Raw genomic sequence first — 13914 nt, 5'->3', positions numbered from 1 at the left:
GCAGGACTTTGCCCCTGAAACATGAAATGCGTTTTTCACTCTGCGCCTTGTACAATATGATGTGAAAAATTAAGGATGAGATTTCTTTCTTACTTCTGTTTGACTCAATAGTTTGACCCAAATAGCTAGTACTATCTCTAATATTTACTGACTGCGCATCTCATGGATTTTTCAAGTGATGTGTGTGTTTGGAAGCGCCTTTGCAGTGCTGGCGTAATAGCGTAACAGTTTGCTCTTCAGACGGTGCTGACAGCTTTCAGTGTTGTCTGATGCTGTTAGTAAGATACAGTCTGCCGACCCTTAGAGTTACTAATCTGGAAGTGCAAAATTTTTAAAGCAAGCTACTGAGAGCTGGTGCAGAATCTGCCAGGTGATACTAGTGGGATGAGTGACTTCAATGGGAACAACTGTGGCCTTGCAAATCAAGCGTTCAGGACTAGAAGCCTTGGAAGTCATTTAGCCTCCCCCAGTGTCTGTTTTCCCAGACTGCCTAATCTTGTATAGGAAGGAGGAGTCATTCTAAAATGCACAGTGGTTTGCTGAAGCATTTTGTGATGCATTAGTGGAAAAGCCTGAAGGTGAGGAGAGAAGGTAGCCATAGGAGGTGGCTGACTGCAGATTACTTCTGTAACGCCTGAGGAAGGAATTGCCTGTAAGTAACTGGGGTAGTGAATATGTTGAGAGTTTCTCATCAGTGAATGTAAACATGTCTCTTTTCTGTACGCTTGAAACGCAGACTATAGTACGTTTCCTGAGTAAGGTCTATGTCACTACAGTCGCAGTTATTCATCCGATGGTTAACCCAACCTAGGACATACTCTTCTCCTCGCCCTCCCCCACCGCAACAGGGAGCTCTTCCTGCTCGTTTGCAGTGCGTTAGTCTGACAGTATGCTTGCATAGGTGATGGACGCGGTCAGGCAGAAGTTATTGTTACCTGTATTGCTGTGACAACTCGCCAGTATCTCAGGAAGTTACTTCATGAAGCTCTAACTGTCATCCTTTGAAGCTGAAAGAATATACTCAACGCTTTCCTCTCTGCGTTTGTCTCCTTCATCTTTTCCCATCGTCGAGTCCGAGAGCTGCTATTTGTAATTGCTGCTGTTCTCATTCCCTTCTGGGAATGTACTTTTGTTTTGCGCTCCTTGGGTCTTTTGCGCTATCTGAAAGTTACATGCAGTGTCATAATTGGCAATCAAAAATGTGATTTCCATGGTATCCTTTGAGGAAGCCAGCTTGTAATCTTACCATCTGCACTCCTTCTGCTCTTTCTAAAAGAAACCATTACAAGGATTATGAGATACTGCTGCTTAGCAGTTTGGAAGTTATTAGCACAGCCTCAGCAAGCTTGAAAACTCCATTTCTGTGAACTGGGGCTCTGATCCTCAGCCACAGTATGATGGTGTTGCCCAGTGACCTTTTCAGAGCTGCAGCTGGTAATTTAAGCTGCAGGTCTGACCTCAGTAAAGAAACAGAGGTTGTCATGGAAATAATGGTAGCTTTCTGTAAAACTTTAGTTAGATCACCTCTGTTACTAAATGACCCTTACCCGATTAAACTATCCCATTGAAGACGCTTTAATAGGGTCATTATTTCACCCTTTGAAGTCAAAGGAACTTGATTGCTGTAAGCTGTCAAATCAATTTTGTCACACACACAATAGGAGATGTGATTATATGTATTTTAATCCAAGGAACGCTTCAGAATATAAATGAATGGCATTTATTTTCTTAAACACTTGATGGGATAACTTTCTAATCAGTGATTCTTTCCCTGTAGTAGATGGGTGCAATCCAGTAGCTTCCAAAAAACTTAAGTGACAGTCATGCAGCCTGGGGTGTTGCATTGGGAAGATGTGCTCTTGCATATATTTATATTTCCACATATTCAGAGTTGTCTTCAGATTAGCTTCCAGTTCCAAACTTTCCAAAGAGCGAGGTTTCCATTCTTCATCTTCTTGGTCATCCTCCTTGGGACTAGTCTGCTCTTTTGTCAGCTCAGGCCTGCTGAGAGGGTATTGTTTCTGCTTCATTTGTCCAACCGAAATGTAAAATTAGCATCTTGGAGATTGCTAGGTAAGCAAAAAGAAACTATCCTTTCCTGCTGCTCCTCTTTCTGATGGTCCAAATGCTTAGTGAAGTCCTTGGTTGCAACACTTGGAGAGACAGGATCAGACCTGCCTCTCTATATAAGAGAGGTTAAACGAGTTATCCTTTCTGAGTCCTCTCAAATGATGTTAATCACTGACAAGACCTGTGCTTTGAGCACTGCATGAGTTTCCTTTCAGACTGTGAAGAGAGCAGGTAACCAGTTGTCTTCTGATAGTTTATCATCCCAAAAAGAAGGGTAAATCTATACTAGGTACAAAAACCCGCTTTGAATCAGCACAAGGGCCCTTTGGTGTCAGCCAGCCATGAATCATGTTTCTTGCAACATGTTCCATGTTGGGAATAAGGCAAATTGCTGGAATTTGCAGATCTACTTCCGGTCTGCAGAGCCTCGGCACTCCGACTGTAGTCACAAATGATAGAATACTTGATCTCGGAGACTTTAAATGTAAAGCTCTTTGACTTGATGTTTAGGTAGGTGAGATCACTGGTAAGAATAAGGAGCTGCAGCAGAACTCTAATTGGCTCCAGTAATCAGTACCATTTGGCATGTAGTCAGCAGGCTCTGACAAGAGGTGGGTGGGGGTTTCTTAATGTGATCCTCATTGGCTCGGTTGATTTTTTTCTGTGCACAGTAGCTGGAATCATCATTACGGAGGCTGTAATGAAGCGTATGCGGAGTAGCGTGATTCACTGTTCTGGCTGGTTTGTAAGCTGCTACTTGAAACCAGCTGGAGCATGTGCCCTTTTTGACTTGTGTATTGTAGGCTTCGGGTGTTCTGTAATCCCAGTGTATTTCTTGGAGTGGTTTCTGGAGTAACAGGAGTTAAAGATCACCTGACGATTTCAGGTTCTGCTCTACAAGCAAAGGAATTCCTCTTGATATAAAGTTTATGTCACACCACTGATGTAGATGTTAAAGGAGCTAGAACTTGGCCATGCCGAAGTTTGCTGTCTGAATATCCACAGCACATATTACTGAATTCACTTGTTAATAAACAAAATCACTAAAATCACTAATAAATAGGGGGTTTTGTCATTTTGCTTTGGAGAGCAACAAAATCTTAGCTAGTGTCAGCAGGAGTTAAAGTGAGTGCTGGTATTGAAGTGTGATTACTTACAGCTTTACTCTGAGTGTGGAAACATCTCTGTTAAATTAAATTTAGAATAGAATTCAGAATATAAAGTTTTGATTGAATTATCATGGAATATAAGTCATCTCACGTGCATCTCTGTTCCATTCCAAGTATCATGATACAATCATAGAATAGCCCAGGCTGGAAAGGACCTCAAAAGATCATCTGGTCCAACCTTCCATGGGAAAGGAGCCTAAATGAGATTAACAAACTCCATCCTTGCCAAATTCCTCTTACCTAAAAGGCTGAGCTTGATAGCAGGAGGGGTAGTGTAAAAGACCCCCAGAAGAGGGCGGGGTGGGGGGGGGAGGAAAAGCCACTAGGCTTTTCTGTTTCTGGATTCCTGAGAAATGTGGGTATTTTTGAAGAGAAAACAGCAAGCAGAAACTATTGCTATGGTGCTGCCCAATTTTTGCAGCTGATGTGCTTACCAATGTTTTTATTCTTGCTGCTTTTATTCCACACGTTATGGGGTAACAGCAGTGGTTTTGGAACTTCGGTAATCTGCGTCTGTTTCTTTTACCTCTAATCCTCTAGTTGCAGGAGGTTGGAGAGATGATCTGGTGGTTCTTCTGTTGGTCTTCCAGCCCCAGCTGCTTTGCCTCCTTTTCCCTCCCCATACCAGTGGTCGTTCTGCTACAGCTTCCAGCGTCTGTGGTGGTGAGAGTTGAGCAGGGAGTTGTTTGTTTTTGTTGAATAAAAGTGCCAACAGTGGCAATATGCTCCTGTACTCTCACGGGGAGGGTGAGGAATTGAGATACATCACCAGGACAACATTCTCCTATATCCCAAATTCCTCAACAGTCTGTGCCATCAGTGTACTACTAGCTGCTCCTGCAGCTGGCAAAAAAACCCCAACAACCTTGCAGTTTCTATTGCTCTGTCATTAGCGAGGTAATTAACTGTGTTCTCGTTGCCTTTACTTTGGTTTTGGCTGCTTTCGTTTAATCCCCACTAGATCTTTCTTCCTCCTACTGTTACATGTTTTGGTTGCTAGCCCTTTGTAGGAAAGGCTCAGCTGTGGATGCTGGCAGCTGACCTGGAGATGTTTCTAGAGAGTGTTTCCAATGTTTTTTGGTTATATTCCAACAAGAAAAAGCCCTGTGTGTTTAGAGTTCCCTCATAGTTGCTAACAACAAGAAAGAAGAACCGTGAAGCAAGCAGTAACTGGGTGCGCCTGGTCCTGCTGCACCTTCAGCGTTATGTTCCTCTCTCCTTCTTATCAAACTTTGACGCTTGGAGCTGCTTTCGTGATGCGCGGTTGTTGCGGTGAGTCATGTGAAGCAGTTCGAGCCTCAGCAGCTTTACAGCACTGGCAAGCAGAACTCGAGTGTTATGATTAAATCGTGACTTGGTAAAGCTTCCAGCCTGTCCCTGATTTAATATCACCTCCGGTGACTTCAGAATAAATGTGATCTAATTTGTTGGATTTGGAGGGCATCTCAGGGTAATAGGAAAGAGTTTTGGGAGGTAGGACTTGTTAGGGTTTTTGCAAATCCATTAAATGTCCAAAGTGGGTAAGATTTCTGGTTTTCCCAAACCTGCTTCCCTTATCATGCTTCAAGAGCAAAGCATCACAGTGTCATTAACGTGGAAGCTGGAACTGTGGTTCAGTGTCTGTGAAGGTGCTTTGAGATTCTTGCTTGAATAATCTGCAAAGACACATATTTAAAGGATCTTGAGAAAAAAAAAAAACCCCAAACACATAACAAACACCCACACATCATCAAGTGCATCTAAACACAAGGCTGACCTTTGGCTCAGCAAGTGTCTGATTCACTAACTGCTGGCAGGTGGGAGGGTAATTGGGAACACTGTTCTTCTGTTCTCTGCTTGTGTGCTTATTTATGCATCTGCTTTTGAACATAGTTGGAGACGGGCAACCCAGACCTTTGATCTCAGCTGGTGCAAACGCTTCTACGTACTGGAGCTGATGTGCAGCTAAATCTGGACCCTGACAGCATGATGCACACTCTGGAAGATGTCCTAGGATGCATTCATCCTCCCTTCTCCCTGAATGTTAATAGCGTAGGAAATATGCATGGTAGGAAATAGCAAGGCCTCTTTCTCATAACAAATTTGTCGGGGATATTTTTCTCCCCTCCATGCTGTAAAAAGCATTGGAAAGTCAGATTTGTACTTGGTCATAAACAAATTTAAGAAAATGCGTAACTATGCAGTTGCTATAGTTTTAAAACAAAATGAGAAAAATATTTATACTGCTAATGAGATACTGAAATAGATTCTCACAGTTACAAATGAACCAGTTTCTTTATAAACTGCTCTTTGGAATGCACTGTTTAATGGTTTTACACAGGTGAGCTGTTACTTACCCATACTTCAGGTCATATTCTCTAGGTTTTATTTTCTAGGACTTGGTTATGATTCTGTTGCTTGCAACAAATTAAAAGTCAGTGATCCTTGCTTCTGGGTATGCGAAAAGAAGCAGCAAGTCACGCAGAACAGACATGGCTGTGGGGAACTGCTAGTTCAACCTGTCTGTGCACAAAAGAAGAGCAAATACATTGCTACAGGATAGAAAAAAACCTGCCAGCCAGTTAGAGATTTCCAAGAGGTTCTTGGGCTCCAGGCTTAACTGAAGTATATAAATGTCCAGAAGTTTCTGCTCTGTACCATACGTGTGTAACTGTAATGGGAAATTTTGCTAAAGATCATAGAATCATAGAGTGGTTTGGGTTGGAAGGGACCTTAAAGACCATCCAGTTCCACTCCCTGCCCTGGGCAGGGACACCTCCCACCAGCCCAGGTTGCTCCAAGCCCCGTCCAACCTGGCCTTGAACCCCTCCAGGGATGGGGCAGCCACAGCTTCTCTGGGCAACCTGGGCCAGGGGCTCACCACCCTCACAGCAAAGAATTTCTTCACAATATCTCATCTAAATCTCCCCTCTTCCAGTTTGAAGCCATTACCCCCCATCCTATCACTACGTGCCCTTGTAAAATTCCTCTCCAGCTTTCCTGTATGCCCTTTAGGTACGGGAAAGCTGCTCTAAGGTCTTCTTGGAGCCTTCTCTTCTCCAGGCTGAACACCCCCAACTCTCTCAGCCTGTCCTCACAGCAGAGGGGCTCTAACCCTCTGATCATCTTTGTGGCCTCTTCTGGACTCGCTCCAACAGGTCCATGTCCTTCTTACACTGGGTGCTCCAGAGCTGGAGGCAGTGCTCCAGGTAGGGTCTCACCAGAAGGGAGTGGAGCAGCAGAATCCCCTCCCTCAAGGAGATACTTGGCAGAGGCAAGAACCTTGGAATAACATGGGTCATCTCCAGGCAGCGGCGCGCTGTGTGCCACAGGACTTGCCTGTACACTTGACTGTGGCCCCTACCTTGACCTGGAGAATAAGCTGCCGGTAACCGGAACAGAAATGTTTGCCAAGGCACGCAGCTCCTCTCTGCCTGGAAGAGACAGTCCTAATTTGCATTATAAATTCTTGCTCATGTCTGCCAAAACGCTCCTCTTGATACCTGCAAACGGACAGCTGGAAGGACCTGTTTTTTCCAGGTTTTTTTGGTGCATTTCTTGTAGGTAATGCTTAGTTATTTGGTGCTTGCAAGGATCTGAAAAAACATGTGGTGACATTAAGGAATTCATGACAGAGTGGTTGGTGTAGATTGATTGTTTGCAGTTTTATGGTTAGGAGGAAGCTGCCGTTTCATTTTATAGTGCAACGTAGGAGATTGCCCTGGAGTTAGATCTTTTCTTGCAGTGCCTGTCCTGGGGGCAAGGGTGGAATTTCTGTGGTGGCGCTTTGCGAAGAGGCTTATTCTGATGTTGCCATGGAACTAGCCATCAGTGAAACCAATTACACAGGCTGGCTTAGAAACCATATTTTGCTTTTAAAAAGGGAGGGGAAGCCTGAGCCACCGGTAAATACCTTGCAGTTAAGGCTGAGGGTATCGTTCACTTTTTACCTACAGCATTCTGTTCTCTTCACGCACCGTAGAAATAAAAGACGAGGGGAAAGCGGTGTACGTGATGTAGGTGACTTGCCGAAGAAATCGCCTAAGAGGTGATTTCTGCTGCAGTGCAGTGCCTCGTGATTATGTTACAGAAGCAGAATGAGTCCCCACGAGCTGCTGCATTGCAGACCTGCACGGAGTGGTGGTGCCTGGTCTGCGTAGCACAGAATTGCTTGTGCTTCTTGAACTCTCACTGCAGAGAAAACCGAAGCAATCTACAGAGCAGGTGCATATGGAATCGTCTTGCCAACCCCAAAGTTCAGCCACTTCTTGGGTGGAATATGGGAGCAGCTAAGAGAAGCGCAGCAGCAGTACTCTGGAAAAAGCAGTATCCTGGAAACTTAAAATAGCAAAGGTCACACTTAGCAATTTCTACTCACTGTAGGCTGTTGTTTTCTTTCTTATATTGTCTTGAAAATAGTCTTCTGCATAGATTGCTGCATGCCTTTTCCTCGTATTTTAATACGAAATAATTTTAGCATATATTCCACGGTGAAATTGCCATAGAGATACAATTAATTGCTTCTAGGAATTTGTAAATTGTCTTGAAGCTTGCTTTAATCAGAATTTGCTGCTGTCATCTTTGAAGAAACTTCATTTTAAATAATGGCAATGACAAGATTTGTAATAATTGCTCCTGCGTGATTCTTGGGTGAGTTACAAGACCTTGTTGTCCAGAAGGTGCCTCGAAAGAATCTGAGGCTTTGCTTCAAATCATACGATTCTTCTTCTTCAGACCTCCTTGGCTTCTGCGCTGCGTGTCTTTGTGGCACAAAGGTCCTGAAGGGCCTTAAGGCACCAGTGGGGTCACGGCTGTAAAGCTATACAAGACAGAACCAGTTCAAAGACGGGAAAAAGAGGAGTCAAAGCCCACGGGCAAATCCAGAAGGTGGATTCGTTTTAATTTATTGTTGTTAACTGCTTTTGATACTGGAGAAAAAGCAAACCTGTGGGCAAGGAGCGTGGTTTGGTGGCTGGAGACACGTTTCCTCGTATTTAGGCATGAAGGGGAGCAGGGAGAGATGGCAAACCATTTCTCAGGACAAACCTCTGTTCCACAATTGCCAGGGACAGGGGGATGGAGGGTGGGCAGGAGGAGTTACAACAGGATCTGGAAGACCCAAAACCTGTGCTCATTTCAAGAAAAGTAACCACTTTTGTGATTACTCCACATGTAACCGCTTTTGTCCAAAAAACCAAGTAATTGTCAAACTAATTTGAGGTATTTGTAGTAACAGTAAGACTATATCTTGTCGAATCTAGTTAGTACTCTTTTTTAGGAGGAGTATACTTGAAGACACATAAATTAACCACAAAGGGCCTCAGATTAGGAAAAAGCAACTTTGCAATACCTATATTTTATTGTTTCTGTTTGGTTTTGTGCTGTCTTCTGAAGCGCCTAGTTCTGGCTACTCAGGGAGCAAACATGGGAGTGTTTGGGTTGTGGGTTTGATTTCATCGTGCAGCTTCTGTTCACCTGACAGCATTCGGAGTCTCGCAGCCTGCAAAATGAACAGATGTGTCTTTTTTTTTTTTTTTTTTCCTCATTTTCGAAAGGATGAGTGTTTCTTTGCTGCCTTCAGAATTGCAGATCTTTTGATCTGTGATTGACTGGGGGAGGAAAAAGGCATTTAAATATCTTTTATTTTCATTAAATGGTAGAGTTCTCGTAGGGTAGTAAGTATTAGGCTGTCCTTTCACCTCTGTGACTGAGTGTTCTTTCTAGGCCGGCCAGTAAACCATTCCGGCGAGTGGGTCATGGGCAGCAAATAATCTGGCAGAAGAAAAGTCTGTCTCGTGTTGGCAGATGAAATTCTGCAATGGTCTAAATCAAACTAATTGACCAATTAATGTTTCCTTCCCTTATCAGTAGCACTAAGGTCCTCTGGAGGAAGATGCCTGGACCGCGTTTCGAAATACAATTTCATCATGGCGAGGACTTGGTTGTGTATTGATGGCAGACTGGAGAAGTTGGAAGCCGGGTATATGGATTTCCGTGCTTCATTGTGCGGGCTCTGAAAAAAGCCAGCAGGGGTTGCGTTCCCCTCTGCCCCCAGGAATTGCTCTCCCTGTGGCTTAAGACGCAGAGAGGAGCGATTGCAAGAGTTTCATCTACGTTCAGCCAAGGGGGTGGTTTTCTTGTTCTCCTCCTGTGCTGCTTCCAGTTGGCCGGTTTTTGAACAGCGCAACGCGTCGTGCAGCTCGTATTACAAGAAAATACCTGGGTAGAAAATGAAAAAGTGCACAGCAGGCCAAAAGCAAGACGCGTTTCGGCATCTCTGTGCGTGGGTCAAAGGGGCAAACGCCTGCTGCCACTCAGGTGGCAGCCTGGCAGGAGGCCAAGGAAAAAAAGTTCAGAGAGAAACATGAGGAAAACCTGTTGTTAGCGCAAATAAGAAGGAGCAGAACCTGATTTCTTCCTGTAGCTCTGCCTGGAAGCAATCCAAGTTTCATCAGGAGCGTTACAACGGCAGCTTGTTCATTCTTCTCATTTCCCTCTCATAGCAGCTTCTCCCTTTGCCAAAGGCCACGTGGCATCGGAAAGGTTGTCTGACTTGCCCAGGGCGGATTTTCTTGGCTACTTCTCATGTATTCCTCTCTGTCGAAACTTTGTCTGCTGTCTTGCAGCTACGAGGGTTTTGTGCATACCCTTCAAAAGGGGCTTGTACGGGCTGTTCCAGAAGGGGTGTGTTTGCTGTTTATTTCTCCTTCGACAACTGCCCTCCGGCTTCTCCACCTGCAGAGAGCTGCTCTGCCAGGCTTGCGGTAGGGGCACCGCAGTATGGCATGAGGGATCGCGAAAATTTGATGCTTTGCTTTGAAAATATCCCTGAGATTCTTGGAAAAAGCATTTAGAGCGTAGGCAATGGGGCACGTCCTTTCTAAAAGCTGTGGCCATCTTTGTCTTTCTCTCTGGCTCCGCAAACTTAAAGCAAATGAAGGTAATGAGCTGCAGAAAGGGGTTCCTGGAGCGTGGAGTTTGACATAAATTTGGAAAAAGGGCTTTGGGGAAGCAGAACCTCTTGCCGCAGCCCTAATTCACCAGGTCCACGGGTGAGACTGGAGCACTTGGTGATCTTAGGATGCGTTTAATGTACGTTGTTCGACGTCTGCCTGAATTCTGCCTGCCTAGTTTGAGGTCTGTGCTTCTTATGAAAGAGTTCCTATGAATCTGTACCAAAACTTGATTACGTAGCGGGGAAAATAGGTTTCGGCTGACGACCTCCCTTCCCTTTTAAAGGTGAACTCAATCTTGAGAGACAATCAAGAGCCCGTCTCAGTTCCTGTGTTTCACTTCTGTTTCTGCTTTTCTTGTTTCTGGAGGTTCAGACGATTGGAGAAGGTGCCTTCCCTACGCTGATAGCAACAGCCTGGCTACCCGCAGAGTTTTCCCCCAGGAGGTTGCTGGATAAGTCATTTTCTGTTCTTTCCCTGCTGCTGTTCCCGTGCCTGCCCCTTACCACCCAGTTTGGCCTCTTGTGGGACCCTTTACGCGCAGTTCCTCTGGTTTGCCGTCAGATCTTCCCAAAGGCAAGCGTGCTCTTGCCAAAACAGAACAGCCTGAATCTCAGAGAAGCAAAATAGTTCAAAAAGAGCTGAATCCAGCCCAGACCAGTGAATTTTGAGGCTGTCCTGCCTTGTCAACGCATTTAGCTGTCTTTGCAGATAAACTATTGGAAAAAACTTGTGGCAAGGAAGCGGCTGGGGGCCAAGGTAGCGCTGATGATGGAAAAGGTGCTTTCTGCCTTGAATCCCAGGTACTAAAGTGCTGTTGCTCTGCTTGGCGATACTCTAGCTTCATCCCTCCGGAGAAGCAGCTGATCTGCCGCCATGAGCTTGCTCTCGGCAGCCTTGGCGCAGCGCAGCTCAGGCAGGGAACGGTGTCAGCGTCTGTCCCCTGTCCTAGGAATGGCAGCGGGTCTGTGAAGTCAGGAACGGCGAGGGATACGCATCACAAGGGAGGGAGAATCACCCCGTTAGCAGCCTTGGATTCGGGCTGGTTTCCAGCAGCCGGAGGAAGGCCGGCGTTGCGCTGGGTGTGATAGCTGGGCTGGTTCTGTGTTGGCGCTCTCTGCAAGGCCTCTGGCAGCGTTTTGTCTCACCAGGGAGTGTCTAAGAGGCATTTTTGACCTTCAAGGAGAAATTATCTGTCTCTGAGGAGCAGCCTCTGCTCCAGAGCCAGTTATTCCAGTACTGAACATCTGGAAAAGGCATTGAGTTTTTCGGGGTGTAGCTTGAAGTTGCTGTATGAATCAAACTTTCCAAACATCTCAGTCTGGTTTGCAGAAATTATTTTCTGCCGTCAGAGGTTTGGGGTTTTTGTTTTAACGTGAGGCGTAAGTTCCTGTGAAAAGCTTGTAGTTCCTCCCTGGTCCCAAAAGATTGTGTTCTGCGGTGAGTTTTCTGGTGGGCGCTGTGTGTGTGTGTGTTGTCAAAGTTTGTGTTTAGTGTTTCTGTGGCAACCTCTGAACCTTTGAATAGCTGCTCTCATCCTCGGGCAGGCATTTTGGTTTCTCGTGATGCTTTTCGTTTACTCCCAGTGTCGGTTTTACCTGGCAGCTGGGGCAAATTTGGCAAATGACGACCATTTGGAAAGTTTTCTGAGGGTGGAGCTGGGGACAGGCAATCGCTTTAGGGATCGCATCAAGCGGTGGCACTGACATTTCAAAAATGGGATTCGTGGTTTAAGGGCCATGGGAAATGACTGGACTTTGTTGTCCTAAGGATGAGATGCATAAGCAGGTAGGTGAGAGGGATGGTTAATACGTGCTGAAGGGTGAAGACAGTGAGTAGGCTGGCAAGGTATTCCTATCCCGGAGGATGCCGGGCTGTAGCTAGGAATGCATGAGCTCTCCTTGGGCATAAGGGACAGAGAAAGTGAAAACCATGCACAAGACAACCAGATTTTCCCTTTTTCTCCTTCACAATGTCAGATACCAGCTTTCAAGTGGATCCTTTCAAGAGTTTTTTTTTTTATTGACAATTCAGCTTTCATCTTCACCTTTCTCATGTAATGAATAAAAAACCAAACCCTTATCTGACCCACTTAACAACATGGTAGGGATTTAAATTCCTTGGCGTAGTAAAACTTTCAGGTAAGGAAAGGTTTACATTTGATCTCCAACTGTTCTTCGAGCCTTATGTTTGACAGTGCCATGTGCCGGGGAACACGGTGTAAAATCTCGTTTGTCGCGTTGTGCGCTGTGTTAAGGAGCCACGTAAATGGGTCTGTGGGGGATCTCCCGGGGCTCAGCCCTGGGTAACTTCCCCAACGAAAAGGGATTTTACGCCTGTTGGAGTGAGCCACCTTCTAAAATTAGAAGTTCCTGAGCGCGCTGTGGGTGTCGCCAAACAACAGCTTCCTTTGAAGTCTCTGTAAATGCACCGGTTTCTGTGCGAAGCCATAGGAGTGGCTCGACGCCGTGTGCAGAATCTATGGGCATCGTAACGTTTTATTTTGGAAATAGAACTTAAGTTGAAAGTGCTTTCAGAATGACTTCGGTGATGTGAGCTTCTGAATCGGCTCGGTGCTTATGTGCTTTATTTCTCTTCCTCTCGCAGCTCTGCAGAACTGAATATTCCTGGGACAGGAGGATTGTTATGGACCCAGAACGACTTCCATAAAATAAAAAGCGGCCTCCAACTTTTCTAAGAGAGCAGAGTGTTCTGCGGCATTCAGTATTGCACAAGAGAAGTGGCGTGGAAGAACTAGTAAAGGTGATGGGGAAACAGTCACTCCCAGGATATTATTTTTTCTTGAAGATTTACTGATTTTTTTAATTTTTTTTTTTGCCATGTAAAATGAATGTTTGATAAAGGTGGTGTGGTTTAAGTCCCACGTGTAGTAACCATTGCCTTGCTTAACCACTGTCATGAACTTTTAGCTCTAGTTGATGTTTGGCAAATACAGTGGGAGCCCTTTGGAATCCTTCAGTGCTCCTTAATTTGTTTTCGTGGTTAATAAATACAACCGACTGAAGGCAAACCTTCTTTCTGCATCCTGTTTTCCCTTTTTCACTCAGGTCTGCTGGAGAGTGTTCCCTGGTCCTCCTCAGCCAGCCTATTGAGCCCTTCCTGTTTCAGTGACGCTGATATTGTCTTGGTTCCATGATTTTGCAAGGATAAGATGGTGCTGCCATTTTCGTCTAGCTGGGATTTCACATGAAGCTTCAGGGATCCAGCCTAGTTATAGCACGGCTGAACCCACTCTACTGCATAAACGTCTTTGAAAATTATTTTTCTCACCTTTTTTTTTTTTTTTCTTTTCAAGTGGTAGTCTTGAGGCCGCTACTGTCTCTTTTTAATTAGTTTTCTACTTGATGTTATTTCTATTCATGATTTGGCTGGGGTTGGTAACTGGTGCGAGAGCTGGTGCGATCGCGGCAGGGATGGGCTTGAGCGCCTTGTTGGAAAGTTGTTGAGAAAAAGGACTTACAGCTCGTTTTTCCGAAATTCAGTTTCCTTTACCTGGATTAAAGGTTCTTAGAAATTGGAGGCTTCTGGAATTACCTATCAAAAAACAGGAGTTTGAGCATGTATTTATGGCAGGACTCCTCAGTAAGAATTTGTTGGAGTGTATCTGCCAGAGGGTAAGACGCGGCCTTTCGCAGAGTCAGTCCAGTAACTTGCAGTATTTACGGACTGAAGAGGAACGTGTCGGCGCGGCGCTGTGAAATGGCATCTTTGTAGTTCTTCAG

General features: G+C 45.1%; 1 protein-coding gene across 1 annotated transcript in view; it reads left to right on the top strand.

Moving 5' to 3' along the window:
• Positions 1 to 13207, top strand: part of LAS1L (LAS1 like ribosome biogenesis factor) — a 33618-nt gene extending 20411 nt beyond the window's left edge. The window contains exon 13 of the mRNA XM_074599944.1: positions 12779 to 13207. Within this exon, the coding sequence (XP_074456045.1) occupies positions 12779 to 12869 (91 nt within the window). The 3' untranslated portion in view covers positions 12870 to 13207. The remainder of the gene's footprint in view (positions 1 to 12778) is intronic.
• The last annotated feature ends 707 nt before the right edge of the window (positions 13208 to 13914 follow it).

This window comes from Larus michahellis, chromosome 9 (assembly GCF_964199755.1).
Source record: "Larus michahellis chromosome 9, bLarMic1.1, whole genome shotgun sequence".
In the NCBI taxonomy this organism is placed as follows: Eukaryota; Metazoa; Chordata; class Aves; order Charadriiformes; family Laridae; genus Larus; species Larus michahellis.
Note: the sequence above shows the minus strand (reverse complement) of the source record. Positions and strands in the feature narration are given on the sequence as shown.